The 22,229-nt window shown below is 58.3% G+C and overlaps 3 protein-coding genes across 7 annotated transcripts in view; 1 reads left to right on the top strand and 2 right to left on the bottom strand.

Annotated features, from left to right (window-relative positions):
* Window positions 1-14,715, top strand: part of IFT172 (intraflagellar transport 172) — a 115,350-nt gene extending 100,635 nt beyond the window's left edge. The window contains exons 44-48 of one of the 3 annotated variants that reach the window (XM_050951104.1): window positions 8,239-8,298; window positions 9,880-9,978; window positions 10,459-10,612; window positions 11,209-11,300; window positions 14,645-14,715. In XM_050951104.1, coding sequence (XP_050807061.1) covers window positions 8,239-8,298; window positions 9,880-9,978; window positions 10,459-10,612; window positions 11,209-11,300; window positions 14,645-14,650 — 411 coding nt within the window. In that variant the 3' untranslated portion in view covers window positions 14,651-14,715. Of the gene's footprint in view, window positions 1-8,238; window positions 8,299-9,879; window positions 9,979-10,458; window positions 10,613-11,208; window positions 11,301-11,874; window positions 12,053-14,644 lie in introns of those variants that run through there. The other 2 variants (XM_050951105.1, XM_050951103.1) reach the window with 2 other exon arrangements.
* Window positions 12,714-18,589, bottom strand: KRTCAP3 (keratinocyte associated protein 3). 3 transcript variants are annotated; one of them, XM_050951140.1, is made up of 7 exons: window positions 18,543-18,589; window positions 17,691-17,875; window positions 17,097-17,156; window positions 15,609-15,809; window positions 15,355-15,489; window positions 13,713-13,819; window positions 12,714-13,339 (listed from the first exon to the last, which is right to left on the bottom strand). In XM_050951140.1, the coding sequence occupies exons 1-6, from the start codon at window positions 18,565-18,567 to the stop codon at window positions 13,721-13,723; spliced, it is 705 nt and encodes a 234-aa protein (XP_050807097.1). In that variant the 5' UTR covers window positions 18,568-18,589; the 3' UTR covers window positions 12,714-13,339; window positions 13,713-13,720. The 3 variants fall into 3 exon arrangements, with proteins under 3 accessions (XP_050807097.1, XP_050807098.1, XP_050807096.1); XM_050951141.1 differs by lacking the exon at window positions 18,543-18,589 and adding an exon at window positions 18,420-18,532 and having other exon boundaries at window positions 12,731-13,339; XM_050951139.1 differs by lacking the exon at window positions 18,543-18,589 and having other exon boundaries at window positions 12,732-13,339; window positions 17,691-18,013.
* A 1,618-nt stretch (window positions 18,590-20,207) lies between these two features.
* Window positions 20,208-22,229, bottom strand: part of NRBP1 (nuclear receptor binding protein 1) — a 79,040-nt gene continuing 77,018 nt past the window's right edge. The window contains exons 13-18 of the mRNA XM_050951108.1: window positions 21,803-21,853; window positions 21,538-21,673; window positions 21,395-21,448; window positions 20,908-20,971; window positions 20,782-20,837; window positions 20,208-20,487 (exon numbers count right to left, since the gene is read on the bottom strand). Of these exons, the coding sequence (XP_050807065.1) occupies window positions 20,389-20,487; window positions 20,782-20,837; window positions 20,908-20,971; window positions 21,395-21,448; window positions 21,538-21,673; window positions 21,803-21,853 (460 nt within the window). The 3' untranslated portion in view covers window positions 20,208-20,388. The remainder of the gene's footprint in view (window positions 20,488-20,781; window positions 20,838-20,907; window positions 20,972-21,394; window positions 21,449-21,537; window positions 21,674-21,802; window positions 21,854-22,229) is intronic.

Here is a 22,229-nt window from a genome sequence, read left to right as displayed (position 1 = left end):
CTCATGCACATGCTCATAAAATATGCTCATGCTGGCAAAACTCCTGGGCTTCAGGCTGAAATAGTGATTTTGTAAATACACTTAATAACTAGGAGGGTCATGCACCCTCCCGCTGCCTGGAGTGGTTCATGCCTGTGAGTGCCGCACTCACGGCAGGCTGTCAAAAGCAGGGCAGACACCCTATGCTGCTGTGTTCTGCAGTTAGCTGCCACCAGCCCAGTAACAAACGTGGACTCTGGAAGCACTAGACGAGCCTTACCATGGATCCCTGACAGGCCCTGGGGCCCTCCTGTCTCTGCCACCCAGGCAAGCTAGGCTGTGTGATTCTTTGGTTGCCATACAACAAAGATGAGAAAAGCTTCAGATTGGCATCAGTCCCAAGAGACCAGTCACTTACCCCAGGTCAGTTTGTACCTCAGATCTCAAACCACCAGCGCTTGTAGCCAGTCCTACAGTAAACGAGCTCAGGGTGTAGTGGCTAGGAAGAGAAATGAGAGTTCTTTACAGTTTAAAGCAGGTACACAACTGAGTTACAGCCTGTGGTTCCAGAAGGTGACAGAGTTGTAGTAATCGGTCAGCACTGAATGTCTTTCAGGTGTAACCCAGGTTGACCCTGGGGTTCCCTGCTTTTGTTTCCTGGCTCCAGTCCTGTGAGAGTCCAAACAGCAGAGATGACAAATTGTCATGTCAGCTATCTTTATTCTCCTCTCTCAGAATTCACACTGATGGGACCAGCTTTTTTGACAGTAGCACCTTCCTGGGGGTGAGAGGGCTATCAACCCAGTCTTTGTATCATGATGCTCCACAATGGCCCATTTAGTTTTGATAGTCCTTCTTGATGGGCAGGGCAACCTCTCCTCCCGCCTGCGTTCACAAGTCCAGAGCAAGCATTTATACCATTACAAAGCAAAACGTACATATCACCTTACAGCACGGGATACAGGTATTACAAGTCAGATTAATGCAGGCAGCAACTTAGAAGCATTCTATAGAGTCTAACCACCTCCTCACAAATCTAGCACCTGTCTTCAAGAATACTAGTGTACAGGTGAGCTGGTTTGTTTCCCAGCTATGAGTTTGTCTGTGCTCAGCTGATGCCTACAGCCTTGGCAAGAACTGGCACCTGCTCTACCAGCATCATAGAATCATAGAATCTCAGGGTTGGAAGGGACCTCAGGAGGTATCTAGTCCAACCCCCTGCTCAAAGCAGGACCAGTCCCCAACTAAATCATCCCAGCCAGGGCTTTGTCAAGCCAGGCCTGAAAAGCCTCTAAGGATGGAGATTCCATCACCTCCCTAAGGAACCCATTCCAGTGCCTCACCATCCTCCTAGTGAAAATGTTTTTTCCTAATACCCAACCTAAACTTCCCCCACTGCATTTGAGACCATTGCTCCTTGTTCTGTCATCTGCCACCACTGAGAATAGTCTAGATCCATCCTCTTTGGAACCCCCTTTCAAGTAGTTGAAAGCAGCTATCAAATCGCCCCTCATTCTTCTCTTCTGCAGACTAAACTATCCCAGTTCCCTCCGCCTCTCCTCATAAGTCATGTGCTCCAGCCCCCTAATCATTTTTGTTGCCCTCCGCTGGACTCATTCCAATTTTTCCACATCCTTTTTGTAGTGTGGGACCCAAAACTGGATGTAATATTCCAGATGTGGCCTCATCAGTGCTGAATAGAGGGGAATGATCACTTCCCTCGGTCTGCTGGCACTGCTCCTACTAATACAGCCCAATATGCTGTTCGCTTTCTTGGCAACAAGGGCACACTGCTTACTCGTATCCAGCTTCTCGTCCACTGGAATCCCCAGGTCCTTTTCTGCAGAACTGCTGTTTAGCCAGTTGGTCCCCAGCCTGTAGCAGTGAATGGGATTCTTCCGTCCTAAGTGCAGGACTCTGCACTTGTCCTTGTTGAACCTCATCAGGTTTTTTTTTGGCCCAATCCTCTAATTTGTCTAGGTCACTCTGGACCCTATCCCTACCCTCCAGTGTATCTACATCTTCCCCTAGTTTAGTGTCCTCTGCAAACTTGCTGAGGGTGCAAATTAATCCAGATCATTAATGAAGATGTGAACAAAAGCGGCCCCAGGACCGACCCTTGGGGCACTCCGCTTGATACTAGCTGCCAACTAGACATGGAGCCATTGATCACTACCCATTTGAGCCCGACCATCTAGCCAGCTTTCTATCCACCTTATAGTCCATTCATCCAATCCAGACTTTAACTTGCTGGCAAGAATACTGTGGGAGACCGTATCAAAAGCTTTGCTAAAGTCAAGATATATCACATCCACCACTGTCCCCATATCCACAGAGCTAGTTATCTCATCACAGAAGCAAATCAGGTTACTCAGGCATGACATGCCATTGGTGAATCCATGCTGACTGTTCCTGATCACTCTCCAATGCTTCAAAATGGATTCTTGAGGACCTGCTCCATGATTTTTCCAGGGACTGTGGTGAGGCTAACCAGTCTGTAGTTCCCTGGATTCTCCTCCTTCCCTTGTTTAAAGATGGGCACTATATTTGCCTTCTTCCAATCGTCCAGGACCTCCCCCGATCACCACGACTTTTCAAAGTTAATTGTTGTATAGATTAATTGTTGATTGACACCTTATACTGTAGTTGTGGCATCGGCCACTGTTGGAAAACAGGGTATTGGGTTAGATGGACCATTGGTCTGACCTAGTCTGGCCTTTCTTATGTTTGTATGATGGAGTATGCAGGCCTTGCACTGGCAGGGAAGGGGTTAAGGAGCTCCTCTGGCCTGGAGTGGCCCTGCCTGAGGAGTTACAAGGAGGGAACTCACCTGAGCTGGGGGCAGACCTGAGACTGGACCAGGTTGTGGAGCTCCGGCCCTGGAGAGAGGCTAGCAGAGCCCCTGCTGTTGCAGAGCAGGGTGTGCAGCCCCTGAACTAAAAGGGGAACAAGCTGAGACTTGCTCTGAACCCTCAGTGAGCCCTGCAGTGGGCAGTGAAGGAAGAGAGCCCAGAGCCTGCAGGGAGCTGCCTCCAGGTTTTTCTTTCCCATTCTTTTATAGCTTTGTTAGCTGTCTATAGGCTGTTGTGTTTTTCAACACAAAAAAGCCAAGAGCCCTCGTCCGGCGGTTGAGTGCCAGCCCACTAGAAGGACACACACTGCAGCACTCACAGTGGGGTATTGGACTCTCACATGCACTCCCCACCAGCTCCCACAAGGGATACTCTGCCACAGCCAGATTAGTGACACCTGGCTCCCTGCCATCGGGAAGCACAGAGTGAGGCTCGATGCTGCTGCCTCGTTGGGGACAATCAGGCAAATTGGGATGGCAGCGAGCCATCTCCTCTGCCACCATGCTGCATCTCAGGGGCTGCTATCCGAACACAGGCACCCACTGCGGTCCTGCCCAACACAGCTGAGTTGTTCTTAGCCACACTGCCTTGCTCCAAGTCTGGCTCTGCATCCCCCCACACCAACCTGCAGGGCGAGACAGTCCCCTGACCACTGGCATCCAGCAGGCAGGGCTGTCTCCTGCTACAGAGATCCTCAGGGATGAGCCTTCACCACATCTAAGGGGGAACATGGCAGAGCTTCCCTTGACAAAAATCTGGCTTGGCTTGTGACTAGGGTCTGAGGTGCCTGGCATGGGCCCTGCATTATCAGAAACACAGATTAATACAGTTTGTTGGGGAAGAGTCAACACGGCTTTTGTAAAGGGAAGTCATGCCTCACCAATCTGCTAGAATTCTCTGAGGGAGTCAACAAGCACTTGGACAAGAGGGATCCATTGGATGTAGAGTATTTGGACTTTCAGAAAGCTTTTGACAAGGTCCCTCAACGAAGGCTCTTAACCAAAGTGAGTTGTCATGGGCTAAGAGGGAAGGTTCTCTCATGGATCAGTTACTGGTTAAAAGACAGGAATCAAAAGGTGGGAATTAATGGTCAGTTTTCAGAATGGAGAGAGGTAAATAGTGGTGTCCCCCAGGGGTCTGTACTGGGCCCAGTCCTATTCAACATATTCATAAATTATCTGAAAAAAGGGGTAAAAAGTGAGGTAGCAAAATTTGCAGATGATACAAAACTACTCAAGATAGTTAAGTCCCAGGCAGACTGCAAAGAGCTACAAAAGAATCTCTCAAAATAGGTGACTGGGCAACAAAATGGCAGATGAAATTCAATGTTGATCAATGCAAAGTAATGCACATTGGAAAAAATAATCCCAACTATACATACAAAATGAGTCTAAATTAGCTGTTAGCACTGAGGAAAGAGATCTTGGGTCATTGTGGATAGTACTCTGAAAACATCCACTCAGTGTGCAGCAGCAGCCAAAAAAGCAAACAGAATGTTGTGAGCCATTAGAAAAGGGATAGATAATAAGGCAGAAAATATCATATTGCCTCTCTATAAATCCACCGTATGCCTACGTCTTGAATACTGTGTACAGATGTGGTCACCCCATCTCAAAAATACATTGGAATTGGAAAAGTACAGAAATGGGCAACAAAAATTATTAGGAGGATGAAACAGCGTTCGTATGAGGAGAGATTAGCAAGACTGGGAATGTTCAGCTTGGAAAAGAAATGAGTAAAGGGGGGATATGATAGAGGTCTGTAAAATCATGTCTGGTTTGGAGAAATTGAAGAAGGAAGTGTTATTTACTCCTTCTCATAACACATGAACCAGGATCACCACATGAAATTACTAGGCGGCAGATTTAAAACAAACAAAATGAAGTATTTCTTCACAAAAAGCACTGACAACCTGTGGAACTCCTTGCCGGGGATGTTGTGAAGGCCAAAACTATAACAGAGTTCAAACAAGAACTAGAGAAGTTCCTGGAGGACGGGTCCATCAGTGGCTATTAGCCAGGATGTGCAGGGATGGTGTCCCAGCCTCTGTTTGTCAGAAGCTGGGAATGAGCGACAGGGGATGGATCACTTGGTGATTGCCTGTTCTGTTCATTCCCTCTGGGGCATCTGGCATTGGCCGCTGTTAGTAGACAGGATACTGGGCTAGATGGACCCTTGATCTGACCCAGTATGGCTGTTCTTATGTTTCCACTCCTGTATGTTGACATGGGACATGGCAGCCCCAGGGAGACGAATGGTACGTCAACACTCTTCCGACACCTGCGGCAGTGAGTCTGGGAGCCCAGGTCTGCAGACTCAGGCACACGGGGCTCATGGTACAGCACTAAAAACAGCTGTGGAGACAGGTAGGCCTGGGCTCTGAAGTCTGGGGTAGGGTTGGGCTTCGGAGCCTGAGTTCCAGCGCAAGCCAGAACATACAAACAGCTGTCACAGAAACACAGGCCCGGTGCTCTGGAATTGCTGTGTATGAAGCCGGACAGGACTCTGATGTAGCATGCCTCCCCTCATATTATCACAGGGGCAAGACGACTTTTCAGCTATGGCCTTTCTGGGTCTGACCTCAGAGCATTCAGCACCCCTGTTCTCACCATGCGCTTCCCGCAGCAGGTCCATCTGGACGGGACCCCCGGGAAAGCCAGAAGGGCCCTGCCCCCGAGCTTTGCAGTCAGCCGTGACTCTTAGCCAGCATGTGAAACAGACGGTTTATTAGTTGCCAGGAAATTGCTCAGAACAGAGCTTGTTAGCACTGAAAGCAGGATTATTCCATAAAGTCCATCTTGCGGGGGGGATCCAGGGCTGGTGCCCTGGACTTCCCCTCCCCACCCCCAAGTCCCAAACAGGAGACTGACTGGCTTCCAGTGGCCCAACCTCCGAAAGGCCTGTTGCCCCTCCAGTCTTTATTTTGCTTCTTGGGCAAAGTGTCACCTGGTCGCATCCCCTTCCTGGGTCTCAGGTTACGAAGGGCACCATCCATTGCTTACATGCAGGCAGCTGGAGCTGCCTGACCTGCCCCTGAGGGTCTCAGCAAAAGTCACACACCCTTAGTCCCAGCACCCTAGACATTGATGGAGCACACAGGGAAATTGAGGCACACAGTATACATGCAAAAAGTAAGATTCACATCGGCTCATGTACATCATAACAAAGGGAAAAACCCACTTCATCACAACAGCTGTTTTTAGCACTGTAGTGCAGTGCCTGCGAGCCCAAGTCCTGGGCTCTGAGACTTGCTGCTGTGGCCTTTAGAATGCTGTGTTGACGGACCCTGGGTCTGCCCCCGACTCCTCCCAGCCCCCAGCTCTTATCCCCCCCTCACACCTCTCCACTCTATTGATCTTGAGCCAGGGATTGTTGTCCGTCTCCCCCTGGGTCCTTGGTCACTATGTGTGATGTCCTGGCAGTTGGATTCGCCAGTCTCCTCAGCTGCTCCAGCGAGATGGAGACTAAGGCCCAGGCAGCTGAGAGACACCCACCATCTGTCTCTTCGCCTGCCCAGAAAGCAAACAGCCCTTTTCCAGCCACTGGGTCAGCATATGGGGAAACTGAGGCACAAACAGGACTCACAACAATATTACAAAATAGTCCCACTGTCACAGGTGCAGACTCAGCAAGAAGCTTTCAGTTACTTCTGTTAAAGCACACAGGATCTGCAATGACGTCTCGCCATTCTCAGTCCCGGTAACCCTGGGAGAGTTTGCCCACGTGCCTGGTCTGAGTGTGTGGTAGCACTTCCATATTCTGCAGCTTCTTGGGGGCTTCAGCAGGCTCTGAGTTCCCTGCGTGGCCTTGATTTATACCAGTGTCAGATGTGGGGGGGGGGGCTTTATAACTAGACAGAGGGGAGAGGGACATTCCCTCCCTGGCTAAACGACGAACGGCTAAGTGGAGCTTTTATTTAAACTTGCCATTTTCTATCCCTGGGGGATTGAGACACCAGCTTCATTTTCTCTGGGATTCCTTCTTCGATGGTGTCTCCCGTTTAAATTGGGCATTGCTGCTCTTCCTGTGCCTTGAGCTAGCGTCTGCGATAAGCATAGCAGTGGGTAGCTGTGACTCTGGGTGTGTCCCTGGTTCAAGGGCCAGCAGGAGCTGTCATTATTAGTAACGTATTCCGGGCATACTTGACATCGGTACATCTCCCAGCAGGACCTGCCGTCCGAGGGGAAGTCCGAGCTCACCACACCCGTTCATGGTTCATCAAAGCAGCCAGTAGAGAGGGATGGGGAAAGGCTCAGCAGCCAGCCCTGGAACCCAGACTCTGCCTCTGACCCAAGGGCCATGCTACAGCAAAGGACTCGGGCGTGCCTAGATGTGCCGGCATGTTCTCTGGGGTGGGGAACTGTGGTCCTGTGCCCCAGCTTACCTAGCACAGAGTGCTGTTCTGTGTCCCTGGGCAGGGTGAGGAGTCCCAGTGGGCACTGATGTGCTTGGCTGCAGGGCCTGCAGCGTGACCTGGCTCCAGGTTTGTCCTAGAGCAACAGCGTATCACTGCAGGCTCCTGCTGCCGGCACTGGGGAAGAGACCCCCCCCTGCATAGCACTGCATGTAAGCAAGGGCTCAAGGTGACCTGCTGCAGCTCAGGAGAGGGCTCTGGGCATTGCTGGGCCAGCTCAGCAGGCACAGGGATCCCAAAAGCAAACACCATGTGCGACGGGATGGTGGTGATATGGAGTACCTACTGGCATCATATTACGGCCTCCTGTGGGTACTGTGTGCAGTGCTGGGTCCTGCCTCTCAGAGGCTATTGCAGAACAAGGGGTTCAGAGAAGGGCAATGGGAAGAGAGATCAAAACACTTGGGACTATTCCCTTAAGAGATGAATAAGAGGGGATGTGACAGAAATACCTAAAATAATAGCTGGCCTAGAGATGGAAGACTGGGAGCTTCTGCTCTTCGTGTCTCAACACAAGAACAAGGGCGCATTAAATGAAATTCAAATGGGGGAAATTCAAACCCAATACAAGGGAATGCTTTTTTGCACTATGCATTATTAGCCTGTGGAACTCATCTCCACATGAAGTTGTTGGAGATTATCTGGATTATAAGAATATCCAGCATTACCAGAGTTAATGCTAGAAAAAAAATTGTGGAAGGAATTTGTAACCTGCTTCAGGGGTTAAGCTTGGCCGGTCAGTGCTTTGTGGTACAGATAGTCTCTTAATTCTATGTCTGCACAGTGCCTAGCTCCGTGGGGGCCTGGCCCATGACCAGTGGCACTGCGCTCATACGGGGCTTGTCTAGATGCAGTTAGTGCCCAGCAAGCCGGGGTGACTGTGCTGCCTGTCCCTGGCACCCTGCTAGTGTGGCCAGGGCTCCCCAGAGCCTGTGTGGATGGGCAGCATCAGCTTCCCACCACTCACGCTCATTCTTGCTTTCTCTGCACTAGGCGGTCGGCTGGGAGAATATGGCATTCATCTTCCTGAACCGTTTCCTGGATCTCACCGACGTGAGTAGCACATCGGGACGAGGGTAAAGGCAGCATGAGGGTGGGGAGCTGTGCTGGTGCCAGCCCATTGGGAGCCCTAAGCAGGGATGGGGGGGCGCTCTGGAGCTGCTCGGGGCTCTAAGCAATTGCTCAGGCTGCTTACTCCTAGCACTGGCTCTAAGGGGGGCAGGCTGTTCTGAGTCGGGGAGCTGCAGGGGAGGTGCCTGACAAAGACTGTCCCAGCCCTGCCTCAGGGACCCACAGGGGGAGTATACCCTGTGTTAATGTGCATGTGGCTGAATGCTGCAGGTTGGAAATGACACAGAGTGAAACCACGGCTTGTACGAGCAAAGCCCTGGCTGCGTGTCCGGAGCAGCATGGCCCCAGCCCAAGAGATGTTCAGGCCAGAAAGGCCATGATGTCTGGCCTGGAGGTGGCCCTAAACGAGGACAGGAAGCTGGTCTCATTTCCTGACACTTTGGCTGCTGCCTGCTCAAGAACCAGGAAGGAAAGCATGGAGCTCGGCCCCTTCCTTGCCCTTCTGTTGGTCCGGCACACAGCAGAGACCCCAGAGCAGCTGGCAAGGAGGGTCATTCAGGTTCCAGCTGCTCCAGTAGAGCTCCTGTGCCTGTTTCCAGTCTAACCCTGTACTCCTTAGCAGCAGGGCCAGTTGGGGGACCCAGTTCCCCGGCATCCTGGCCAAGGATGTCAATCGCTGTCCTGCTGGCTGGCGCACACTCCACTGAGACAGCAGCATTTGCTGATAGCTTTATGGGAAATCGGTCTCATAAGAGGAACTTCATCTCAGAAGCCTGGCTGCTAAACTTTTGTCTGGCCTGTCAGGCAGGACTGAACTGCAGCCTGACACAAGTTAACACGATGCCAAATTAGTAGCGCCCTATTCAATGGCTTGACCAGCAGCCAGCTACTGGATGGCAAAGGTAAATGGCCAGTTGTCATCCAACGGGGCTGTGGCGGGTTCTAATGGGAGGGAGCTGCCCAGGAGGGAGCTGCTCTCAGCTCCAATATCTTCATCGAGGATCTGGGAGAAAATATAAAAATCTCTGTGCTAAATTCTTACAGCGGACAGTCAACTCGGCAAATCATGAGGGAACACGTGGGTTCCACGGAGCCACCTGGCTCCCATGGCAAGCTGGAGGCAGGGCCATGGTAGCTGGGTTGGCCCCAGGGTCTGAGACAGACAGGGTGGGGGAGGGCTTAGCTTGTACTGGACCCAGAGAGCCCTGCATGGAGCTCGTCCTCGGGTCTCAGGTGTAAACGGCAAAGTGTGCATTGCTCACCAGTAGAAGCTGGCCCCTCATCCATTCGGCAGTGTGCTGGGCTCATGTGAACAGAGCTAAATGCCAGGCCGTACCTCGGAACAGAGAATGTAGGTCCCTCAGGATGGGGCCTGGCTGACCGGGTGGAAGAGCAGCTGACTGCAAGGTCAGGGCTAATGTGAGCCGTGGGTGTATCTGCTAGAAGTGGCAAAGGCATCTGCTGGGACCCTGCTGGGCCATTGCTGGTGCGGGAGGTTTGTGCTGCCTGGGCCTGCACCGCAGGATGCTGCCCCCTCCTGCAGCGCTCTCCCTTTGCCCCCAGGCCATTGAAGAGGGCACGCTCGATGCTCTGGACCACGTCGACTTCCAGAACACGGACATCCCCTTCGAGGTGCCGCTCCCAGCGCATCAGCACGTGGCTGTGAGTGTCATTTCCCCCAGCACTGCTTCCCTCAGCCCCAGGCCAGGCAGGGGAGTGAAGCAGCACAGGACCCTGCTCTCAGCAATAAGCAGGGGTGTGAGACCTGACTGCATGAGGGACCAGGCCCCCAGCTGTCAGGGCCGGGAAAAGTGAGGGAGCAGGGCCCCAGCTCTCAGCAATGGGGGATGGCACAAGGAACCAGGGCCAGGTGAGTGGAGGAGGGAGGGATCAGGCCCCCAGGTCTCAGGACCAGAGGGCTAGAGGGGTCGAGGGGCCAGGCTCCCAGCTCTCAGGACTGGGGAGTAAGGGAAGCGAGGGATGAGGCCCCTGCTCTCAGGACCAAGTGACGCAAGTGACCAGGGCCCCCTCTGTCAGTGGGGGTTCAGGGTCTGGGGGCTGACCCTGCCCCACCCTGGTCTCGGGGCCAGGCTAGCTCGCAGGGGGTGCCCGGAGTCAGCAGTGCTCTGTGCTGTGCGGCAGGAGGCGACGCGGGAGGAGATCAGGGACTGGGTGCTCACCATGTCCATGGACCAGCGGCTGGAGCAGGTCCTGCCCCGAGACGAGCGGGACACGTACGAGGCTTCGCTGGTGGCCGCAAGCACGGGTGTGCGCTCCCTGCCTTGCCTGCTCACCGGTGAGTCCCTGGGCCCTCATCCCCTTGGGGATGGGGGGTGAGATTGGGATCCAGGGGGCGGGAATGAGATCTGGGGGCAGCAGATTGGCAGTGGGGGGGAGGTTTGGCAGAGGGGACAGGATCAGGACCTGGGGAGTAGGGGGGCAAGATTTGGACCTGGGTGGGCAGGACTGGCTGTTGAGAGATTTGCAACCTGGGTGGGGGAGGCAGGCTTGGTGGGGGGCAGGATGGTGAGAGGTTTGGGACCCATGGGGGCAGGATTAGCAATGGGGGGGCAGGTTTGGGACCAGGGGGTGGATTGGGGAGAGCAGGCTTGGGGGGTGGGGAGGTTTGGGCCTGGGGAGTGGAATTGGCAGAAGGGAACTCCAGACACTGGCGAGGGAAGTGCAGGCATAGGGCGAGGTCCTGGCACGTGGGAGCCTGGCAGGGGCATTGCTGTGTGTTGGGGCCCCCGCCCCTCTGGGTCCCTGTGCCGGCTCTGCCCAGAGTGGCACTGTTGGCTAAGCGCCCAGGCCAGGCCCCTGGGGTAGTGCCAGCAGAGCTGGGGGTCGGGCGGAGCTGGGCTCAGCCCCACTCACTGGCCTGTCTGTGGCCAGGCTACCCCGTGCTGAGGAACAAGGTCGAGTTCAAGCAGCCTGGGAAAGAGGCCAACAAAGACACATGGAACAAATTCCTGATGGCCGTCAAGGTGAGTGGGGGCAGGGCCCGTCTTCCGGGGAGGGGCTCAGTGCGGAGCACAGGAGCAGAGGCTCTGGCTCACGCACAGGCCTGTGCCCACTGGGAGGGAGAACAGGGGGCAGCCATCCACCCACAGCACCCGGCCCAGCACCTCTCAGCTGCACCAAAGGGCAGAGGAGCCAGGGCATTGGCTCCCCTGGAGAGGAGCTGGCTGGGTTCAGCCCTCCCACGGGGTCTCAGCCTGGCCCAGCCCCACCTTGGGTGAACATCCCCCAGCAGCACGCAGGCCCCCCGTGTATTATCCCGCTGGGTTTCCACCTTTCCCCAGCCCAGCCCCAGAGACCAGGGCTGTGCCCCACCTCGCTCCAGTGCAGGGGACAGGCTTTGCAGCTGCCCTGGTGTAGAGGTGGGGGGGCTGGGCCCAGCTGCTGCCTGGTCATGCCCATGCTTGGGGGGCTGGGCTCACGTTGCCCATGCAGTCCAGGAGAGAGCGGGGGGATGTGCTGAATCCCTAGAGAGCTGAGTTCAGCCTCACGACCCGGCTCTGCAAGACTGTGCCCAGCGCCACCTCTTCTCTCTTGCAGACGTCCCATAGTCCTGTGTGCCAAGACGTGCTCAAGTTCATCGGCCAGTGGTCTGGGGGGTTGCCGAGCAGCAGCTTCTCTTTCCAGTGAGCGGGGCAGTGCCCCATGGCCGGCCGCCAGGCCTGAGCCACCCCCTCACCGATCCCCATTAAAGCAGGCTGTGGAACCCCAGCCGTGGTCCTGATCCCGTGTCCGGCCCTGCCTGCGTTTCCCCTGGGAGTGGGCAGCATCCCCCTGGCTCCAGCCCATGGCACGTGCCTCCCCGGCTGCATGGGGCACCCCTAAGCCCGGCTGGCAGGGGGTGAGTGCAGGAGCCCAACACAGGCTCTCGCACCACCGGGAGGGCCCTGAAGTGACAGGGCTCAGGCTGGGTTTGGAGCTACCAGAAATGAGCACAGGGCCCCTGCCCTCCAGACTGTGCCCTGTGGGGCCAGGGTAGGCTGGGCCCTTCTGCTGCCTGGGGGATGCAAGTGCAGGGCGAGGGTCACGTGCCAAGCAGCAGACCCTGACTGTACAAGCAGTATCCAGCACCCCACATCTTCCTCTAGAGCACCAGAGCAATGGCAGGACTGAGCAAGCTGCTGAGCAACAGGGGCTGGCCAGAGACAGGGTCCTTCCCCTCTACAAGCACCCACCCACTGCCAGGCCCCCTCCCCCTCTACAAGCACCCACCCCCTGCCAGGCACCCTCCCACGATCCTGACCCCAGTTACTACCTGCTTCCCATTGCTGTTCACCCCCCCCCCCCCAAATCCTTGGAGTCTGGCTAGTTGCCATAGGCTGTACCCCGCCGAGCTCTCACTTGCAGCCGGCTCATCCAGGCTTGGGGAACCAGGTCCGAAACCACTGAGGTTTATGAACAAAGTTTATTTGGCTGGTGCCTGAGGGCCAGCCAAGCCCCGGCCCCAGAGCGGTGGCCTGTCCCGGCGCCGCAGACTTGGCGGGGCCTGGCACAACCACAGCGGGCCAGGGCGAGGGCCGGCTCATGCCATGGCTGGGTGTGGGAGTGGGGCGAGCTAAGGGGCAGGGGTGGAGTGAGGGGAAGAGCTGGAGGGAGGGGAGCTGAGAAAGGCCAGTCCCACTTGCAGGGAGGTCACTGGCTGTCCAGATGTCCCTGCTCAGGCTGCTTCTACCCCTACCCACTGGCGTCTCTGGGGGGGGTCCCTTCCCCCATGGCCAGATGGGGGTGGGAGCTCAGCACAGCATGGTGGGCAGAGCCCTGGGAGGGCTGGCAGCAGGACTGGCACACTCCGGGCATGAGGGGGACAGCCACGGGAGCCCTGATACCAACAGGACCCTGCCACAGCAGAAGGGAGCCTGCTCCCCAAGGAAAAGTCTGCAGGGTGGGGCAGCTCCCCCCTCCCTCCTGGCTGTCCCCTGCCTCTTCCATGGGGCAGCATCAGCATGATGGGCACTTCACCCCCCCAGTTCCGGCTGATGTGGCCTGGGGGTTCCTGGAGCAGCACCTGTGAGAGAGAGAAACCATCCAGCTGTGGTGGCTGCAGACCCCTGAATCCTGAGGCCCTGCCAGGGGGCAGCGCCAAGGGACCCGGAGCCCTGGCATGGGCCGGGAATGGGCCCTGCGGGGGGGCGGCACTGGGGGACCCGGAGCAGGACGGGAACAGGCCCTGCCGGGCGGGGGCACCACCAAGGGACCCAGAGCCCAGGCGCGGGCCGGGAACGGGCCCTGCGCAGCAAGGACAGGGAGTGACAGAGTCCCCATTGCCTGGATAGAGGCTGCACTGGGTTAGGCAGCTCCCAGCTACACTGGGCTGGACAGTCAGAGACCCACCAAGCCCCATGGGCCCTGTTCCCTCTTCTGAGTCAGGCGACGCTCACCTCTGCCACTAGGTCCTGGCCCCGTCCTCCACAGCCAGCAGCTGGCACAGCTCTTGCTTGTGCTGGTCCTCAGATGCCACCTCCTTTGTCGCTGTCTCTTGCTCCAGCTGGAAAGGAGGCCGACACCTGAGCAAGGTGCCCCAGGGGCAGTGCGATGCCAGGCCCGGGGTGACTGAACCCCGGGGGGGGGCAGGGGTTATAAGAACAGCCAAACTGGGCCAAACCCAAAGTCCGGTTCCCACAGCAGCCAGTACCAGGTGCCCCAGATCAGTGGTTCTCAACCAGGGGTCTGGGGCCCACTGTGGGGCCATGAGCAGGTTTCAAGGGGTCCGCCAAGCAGGGCTGGCATTAGACCTGCTGGGGCCCAGGGCAGAAAGCCAAAGCCCCACCGCCCAGGGCTCCAAGGCCCAACACCAGGGGCTGAAGCCAAAGCCTGAGCAGCTTAGCTTCGCAGGGCCCCTGTGGTGTGGGGCACTGGGCAGTTGCCCTGCTTGCTGCCCCCTAATGCCAGCCCTGGCTTTTATATGCAGAAAAAGTTATTATGGCACAAGGGGACCATGGAGCTTTTAGAGCGGGGGGGAGCTCAGAAAGAAAACGCTTGAGAAGCCCTGCCCCAGAGGGACTGAACGGGGCAGTTAGCAAGTGCTCTAGTCCCAGCTTCTGGAAGGCAGAAGGTTAGGGACACCCAGAGCATGTGGCTACATCCCTGCCCATCCTGGCTAATAGCCTCTGTGAATTTATTTATGTCTTTTTTGAACCCACTTACACTTTTGGCCTTCACCTCCCCTAGCAATGAGTTCCACAGGTTGTGTGAAGAAATACTTCAGTTAGTTTGTTTTAAACCTGCTGCCTGTTAATTTCATTTGGTGACCCCTAGTTCTTGTGTTATATCACAGGTAAATAACAGTTCCGATTTCACTTTCTCCACACAGGCATGATTTTACAGACCTCAATCATATACCCCTTAGCCGTCTCTTTCCAAGCTGAACAATCCCAGTCTTATTAATCTCTCCTCATACAGAAGCTGTTCCATATCCCCAATCATTTTTGTTGCCCTTTTCTGAACCTTTTCCAATTCCAATAATTTTATTTTGAGATGGGGCGACCACACCTGCATGCAGTATTCAAGGTGTGAGCGTCCCGTGGATTTATACTGTGCCATTGTGATATTTTCTGTCTTATTATCGATCCCTTTCCTAACAGTTCCCACCATTCTGGTAACTGGTTTGGTGGCCCTTGCACATCGAGTGGATGTTTTCAGGGTTGAAGCTGGATGAGCAATGTCATGTGCTGCTGTGTGGGCAGAGCATGGGGGGCAGATGGGGGACAGCCCTTCCATCAGCCCTGGCGAGACACCCCGGCCCTGCACTGCAGTCTGGCCCCTCCCACCCCAAAGTATCTGGCCTTGGACCCCCGCAACCCCATGCTTGCTCTGGCCCCTTCATTCCCTTCACACCTGGGCATGGGGTGCAGCACCTCTCAGTGCGTGTTGGGGGAACAACCCCTGGGACCCTGTGCTCAGGGTTAGGGTCCCAGGTGAATCTGTCTGGTGCACCAAATGGGGAGAGGACCCCCTCTCCCAGAGAGACACTCCCTGAGAGTAGAAGGGGACAAGGGGGTGGTTCTGGCTGGAATCTCTGACCTGCTGGCGGATGTAGGTGTCTGCACAGGGACCGACGCCACGGAGGATCAGGGACACCACACAGCACCTGCCGGAAAGCACAGCCTCCACCACAGCCATCACCATGGAGGGGAACCAGAGCGCCAGCGCCGTGTCCTGTGGGGTGTGGCAGTCAGGTCAGGGCATGCAGGAGGGGGACATGCAAGGAGCAGGGGGCGCCCAGGTGCAGGGCCCCGCCCCGCCCCTCCCCTCCCCTCCCCGCAGCAGGGACTCACATAGATGCGGGTGGTGTCGAAGGGGCAGTCGTTGGTGGGGATGGCAGCCCGGGCATCAGCTGGAAGGGCAGAGCTGTTGCATCCTACGATCAGGCGGTGCCCCCTGCTGGCGATGGTGAGGGAGATGGCCAGGGCCAAGCCCAGGCTGCAGGCAGCAGAGAGCAGGCAGTTCAGCAGTGAGACGCACAGCAAGGCCCAGTGCTGCAGGTGGAGACCAGAGCTGGTGGGCAGGAGGCCAGGCAGCCACGTGGCGTAGCCCCAGCCCTCGCAATGGGCCACTCACCAGCTCCAGCAGCCCAGGGGGGAAGTGGGCAGCGGCCCTGGGCCCTACACGCCCAAGCAGCGACCCCTCCCCCTGTGCCGGGAGCATCCTCCAGCAACTGGAGCAGCTGCTCCCAGCCCAACATTTCTCTGCGCCTCCAACGTCTCCCTGCACCCCAGGGCCTTGCAGCCCCACAGGGGCCCAGGGCACCCCTCCCTTGTGTCCATCTGAAGTTGCAGGGGGCAGGGTCTCCCTTGCCTCGCCCAGTCCAGTGCTAACCGATCCCAGCACCAATGAGCAGCTGCGCCTGCCAGTCGCTGCCCTTGCCTCAGCTCTTGGCAGCGCCCCCATGGTGCCTGCACTTGGCACCGTCCTGTGTCCTTACGCCTGGTGTCAGACGTTCCCTTTGCAGCATAGCCATGGGGGGGAGGGAGGCTTGGCACAAACCCTGGGTGCCCTCTGCATGTGGCCATTCCTTGCCCTTCTGCCTCCCAGTGCCCCCACGCCCCACTTCTGAGCCTGGCATTCCCGTGGGGACACGGATGGGCTGTCCTGCACCGAGCCAGTGAGGACAGTGTCTGAGCCAAGACACCTGCATTACAGCCGCACTGCACGGCCCAGTCACTCCCCCGTACAATGGGGTGGACAGACCGACACACATACACACACTCTCTCTCTCTCGCTCTCTCTTTCCTCTGTCACGGGCTGTAGGGGGTTTGCCTGCGAGCACCTGGTGCCAGGGAGCAGCTCTCACATACTTATGCAGCACAAAGTGGGGGGGGGCGGAGCAATGTAGCACTCAGCACAAGGTGGGGCCTTGCCTTCAGCTAGGGGGAGCGGGATGGTGCCTGGCATGGGGCAGGGGAGGTCTGCGCAGAGCCCAGCACCCAGACCTCAGCCTGGCACGGGGGATGGAGAAGCTGCGTGGCACCTGGCATGGGAGGAGACAAGGAACCACACTGATGGAATGCGCTAGGGCCTTATCTGCAGCAGGTGTGGCCTGCTGAGGCCTTAGCAGCAAAGCAGGCTGGGCCCACACAGCAGGAGCCGGGCACCTCAGGGAGCAAGGTCCAGGGAGTGGCTGCTGCAGGAGCTGGGCCATGGTCCTGAATGGTGCTTCCTGCCCAAACTCAGCCACCCCCACCGTGCGTTCCCCGGCTGTGACCCCAGCCTTGGCCTTCGCTCCACCTGGCTCCCTGGCCCCCCACTCCCCAGCACTCACTCACCAGGGCTGCCTTGCGGAGGTTCCGGGACACCAAGATGGCCACAATCCCAGCAGTGATGCTCTAGGGAAAGATTGGGGGGGGGGGGGGTGTCAGTTCCTCCCGCAGTGCAGCCCCACCACACCCCCAGCGGCTGGGTCGCTGGGGAATAGCAACCAAAGGCATTGTTAAATCAGGGGCCCTATGGGCCAGAAACTCAGCCACACCTGAGGTTTGAGCGGGTGGGGGCAGGCCTGGCTTTGTTCGTGTCTGGCGCGAGCAGTGGTTCTGCTTTCTGTTCCTTGCACTGGCCTCATGGTGCCGGGATCAGCCTCAGCCCCACGCACCCTAGCCCCAGCTGCTAGCAGCAGGGGAGGCGCTGGGCTGCCAGGGCTCAGCTGCCTGGCACACGTCTCGCTCCAGGGTCGGCCAGCGCTGCAGTGGGCAAGTGCTGCCTTGTTCCCGCAGGCTCAAGGCCCAGCCAGCTGGCTGGGGACATCGCTGAGGTGCCCCACAGGGACTCATGCAGCAGCTGGAGCCCCAGGGGGACAACGGGGTGCAAGGTGACCAATGGGGCTATGGGTGCTGGAGCAGGGACGGCGGGCGGGCCCCACTCACCAGCAGCCCGGAGCCGACGGAGATGACGTTGGCGGCCGTGTACTCGGAGGTGACCGTGCGCTCAGGGTTGGCCACGTGGCGCAGGACCGTGCCGTGCACGATGGCACCCAGGATGAAGTTCACGTGGCCCAGGACGATCAGGGTGATGCCAGCGCGCATGAGGCGCTGGGGCCCGCGCCCCAAGTCTGCAAGAGAGGCAGGCATCAGGCACCGGAGGGGGGAACTTGTATCTCGGGGGGTAATGGAGAGAATCCCACACAGCATAAGGGCCCAGTACCCCACGTGTCAATGGCATTGGGGGGGGGCAGTGTAATGGTGGGAAAAATCACATATGGCGGGAGAGGGCAGTACCTGCGTGTACAGCAGGGGGGGGTCACACATGGCAGGGGACGCGGCCCCTCCCTCTGTGCAACAGGGGGGTCACGCGCAGCGGGGGGGAGGTACCTGAGTGTACAACGATGGGGGGGGTCACGCACGGCGGGGGGGAGGTACCTGAGTGTACAACGATCGGGGGGGTCACGCACGGCGGGGGGGAGGCACCTGAGTGTGCAACGATGGGGGGGTCACGCACGGCGGGGGGGAGGTACCTGAGTGTGCAACGATGGGGGGGTCACGCACGGCGGGGGGGAGGTACCTGAGTGTGCAACGATCGGGGGGCTCAAGCGCGGCGGGGGGAGGTACCTGAGTGTGCAACGATGGGGGGGGTCACGCGCGGCGGGGGGGAGGTACCTGAGTGTGCAACGATGGGGGGGTCACGCACGGCATGGCGGGAATTTGCCCGCAATTGAGGGAGGACGATTCGCGGAACACCCCCTCCCTCGAATGGGCTCCGGGCGGGACCCCGAGACTCACCGAACCTGCAGCCGCCGCCGCCCATCCCGCCGGCAGCCAGGCACGGGGGCGGGGCGAGCCTGGACCGGCCTCACGGCCCGGGGCGGAACCCAGGAGTCCGATCCCGCCCCCGCGGAACCCAGGAGTCCGGCCTCCCGGCAGAACGATTCATGGCGGGGGGGGGGGGGGTGTTTCGCTCCACTTTCGCCTGCGAGCCCCGGCCTGGGGGTCCCGCTCCGGGAGTTCAGCCCCCGGCAGCGCTGGAGGAAACGAGCCCCCCCCCGCCCTCCCGCCCACGGAGGGCCCCCGTGTCGCTTGGGGGAAGAGAGGTGCCCCCCCGCCGAGTTCCCCTTTGCCCCCCACGCTGGCCCAGCCCCGGGGTGGAGATGCCCAGGGGCAGGGTAAGGGGGGGTGGAACCCAGGGGCAGGGCCCAGCCACACAGGGGTGGAGATGCCTCGGGGCAGGGTAAGGGGGGGTGTCCTAGGGGCAGGACCCAGCCACGGGGGGGGAGATGCTCCAGGGCAGAGTAAGGGGGGATGGAACGCAGGGGCAGGGCCCAGCCACACAGGGGTGGAGATGCCTCGAGGCAGGGTAAGGGGGGGTGTCCTAGGGGCAGGACCCAGCCCCAGGGGGCTGGAGGTGCCCCAGGGCAGGGTAAGGGGGGGTGTCCTAGGGGCAGGGTAAGGGGGGGGTGTCCTAGGGGCAGGACCCAGCCCCATGGGGCTGGAGGTGCCCCAGGGCAGGGTAAGGGGGGGTGTCCTAGGGGCAGGGTAAGGGGGGGGTGTCCTAGGGGCAGGACCCAGCCCCATGGGGCTGGAGGTGCCCCAGGGCAGGGTAAGGGGGGATGGAACGCAGGGGCAGGGCCCAGCAGACATGGCAAAGAAGCAGCATTTACTTATTTATAAAACCGTTTATTAAAAATAGGAACTGATAGAAACTAGACACAGGCGGCTGGGTGGTACAGCAGCAGCTGCCAGAGCCGATGTCGCGGCCCTGGGGATGGGGCTGCAGCAGGGAAAGGAGTGGTTGAGACAAGGGCCCCTGCTCAGATGAGCCCCCCTTCTCCCCCCGGTCCTGGAGGGGGCAGGAACCCCCTACTAAGGCTCTGCATCCTAGGGGGAGGTAATGACCACAGCTGCCCCCCCCCCCCCCCCCCACACACACACACCCAGGGCCTGGTCTCATATGGGGGCTCCGCTGCAGCAGTGGGAGGAGCAGTGTCATGATGCCCCTCCAGCAAGAGCCCACTATAGGGCACCCTCCAGCATCTGCTCAGCCCCACCCCTGCCCTGCTCACTCCTGGTCCAGGAGAGCCGTGGCCCCTCCTGCACCTGCCAAGCTGCTGTGCAACACGCGTAAACAAGTGATGGAGAGCGGAGGGAGAGGCACCAAGTGGCCGTTGGGGACGAGCATGAGCAGGGCGCTTTGCAGAGCCCCCTCACTACTGCCCCAGGCGGTGAGTACAGAATGGTGCTAGAGGCAGATGCCAGATGTGGTGCACAGGGGGGTAGGGGGCTCCCCTCTTTCCTACCTTTTTTTTTTTTTTTTTAAAGATTTCTGTCCTGTGCAAAAGAAAACCCATCAACCTTCGTACAGTTCAACAGAGCAAATGCCATGCACATTCCTGGGGCCCGGCTGGCCACGCCACCCCACACAATCCCAACAAAACACGGCTTCAATAATACTGACTCGCAAAGTCCCTTTTAATAGGTAGGCAGGGCAGACTGTCGCTGGGCCTGGCGACGGCACATGCAGGATGAGCTTCCAAGCGCAGCGTCTAGTGTCTCGCTGGTGCCCTACACAGATGGACAGACTCAGAAAAGGGGCATGGGCAACTAAGCAATGCCAGGCAGCTGGGAGGGGCTGCTAGGACGACACGGTCACTGCTGTCAGGGCTCCATTCCGGGCAAGGTGGAACTTGGTGAACGCCTCTTCAAGTAAACAGCTGAGTCTGCTCTGGTCAGCCTAGGGAGAGCAGAGTACAGTGAGCGTGGCTGGGACGGCACTGACCGCATGCCAGGCAGCCCCAGCAGGAGCCCCGTGCAGGGAGAGGGCAAGGGCCAGCACGCTGGGCCATGGGGCTGACCAGATACACACCTGTGAGACAGGGATGGAGGGCACAGCAGGAGCCTGGCCCTGGGAGGGGGGGGAGACTGGTGGGGATGGCAGGACAAGGAACCCTGTGACCTGTGCACTGAGGAGGGGGCGCCCATGCAGCCAGTTCCCCCTTGTGCCAGTGGGGGTGAGGCAGGAACTCACCTCACTGATGAATCCCAGGTGCACCAGCTCCCCTGCCAGCTCCTGGATATTGTCATCTACAAGAGAGAGGAGGAGTGAGTCCTGGACTGGTGGGACACCCCGGGGAGAGGAAGGGCAGGTACTTACTGGGCAGTAAGTCACAGCTCAAGTGTCGATTCAATTTGTCTTCCAGTTTCAGCAGCAGCGTGAGCTGCAGGAGAAAGGGGGCATGAGAAGGAGCTGCAATTCCTGCAGGATCTGGGGGGAAGCCCCTCCCCCCACAGCCCTGGTGGCCAGAGCCCTTTACAGAGTGGGGGCAGGATGGGGAGTACTTTGAGCAGTACAACCCCCTCTGCTCTCCCCGGGACAGAATGCGCCGCACCCAAGCCAGGAAATGCCACGTGCTCAGCCCACAGAGACTGTGCTGCACCAGGGGCGCTGCCGTGGATCACCAAGCCTGTCCTGGCTTTGGGGCCTGCACACTGGAGACATGCTGGGGCAGTAATGCTCAGCAGCCAGCTCCACTCACTCCACTACTGCTGCCAAGGGGGAGCCAAGACACCGGCTCAGTAATGGTGCCATAAGACCCCGCCCGTGCAGAGCATGCGTGTGCAAGAGGGAGACGGAAACCTACATGGTGCTTGACTCCCTCCTCCACTGACTCAATGTTACACTGCATTAGCACCACCTGCAAGGGAAGCAGAGAGGCATGTGACTCCAGCTGTCACTGCACGGTGCAGACACTCAAGGGAGAGCAGCAGCATCTCCCGCTCTCACCTTGCGGGTCTCCACCTCAGCAGGTTCTGGCGTTGGGGTCTTCACTGACGGGGGGACAATGGGGGACTTCACCACCTCCTGCTGGGGCTGCTGGGGCCGAGGCATCCCAAATGCTGTGAGTGGGTAGATGCCGTTCCTGCAAGAGCAGCAGCATTATGGAGGGCACTTGCCTTCTCCCAGTGAGCAGAAGCAGCATCCGGGGACCTGCCCGGGGCCAGTTGCAGGCAGGGGAGTCTCACAGCATAGGAGGGGGAAGGCCTCTTACCTCACATCCTCCAGGAACTTGTCCAGCTCCAGTGCTGGGGACTGGGAGAAGCTGAAAAAAGAAGGCAGTGAAGTCACGAGCCGAGCCAAACCGAGCCTGTGCCTCCTCCCTCCCTGCCTGCCAGTGCCAGGGGGCTTGCCTGACAGTTCTCTCCTCATTACAACCAGGAAGCAGAGCCTCTCCCCTGTGCAATGCAGGGGCTGGAGGCTCCAGGACAAAGCCCTGCCCTTCAGCCTGGGCCCTCCAAGCAGCTCTGCAAAGCTGGAGACACTAGTAGCATTAAGGGAAATCAGCAAGCCCTAACAAAATGGTAGAGCCCCATCTCCCTGCTAACAGCACGTTAACGCATCACAAATTGTATTGCAGTCATTTAGCAGATGCCAGGGAGGAATGAACGAGGAGAGGCCCTGCAAGCAGAGAAGTCACT

This window comes from Gopherus flavomarginatus, chromosome 4, assembly GCF_025201925.1.
Source record: "Gopherus flavomarginatus isolate rGopFla2 chromosome 4, rGopFla2.mat.asm, whole genome shotgun sequence".
NCBI lineage: Eukaryota > Metazoa > Chordata > Testudines > Testudinidae > Gopherus > Gopherus flavomarginatus.
This window is presented reverse-complemented; position numbering and strand designations above follow the sequence as displayed.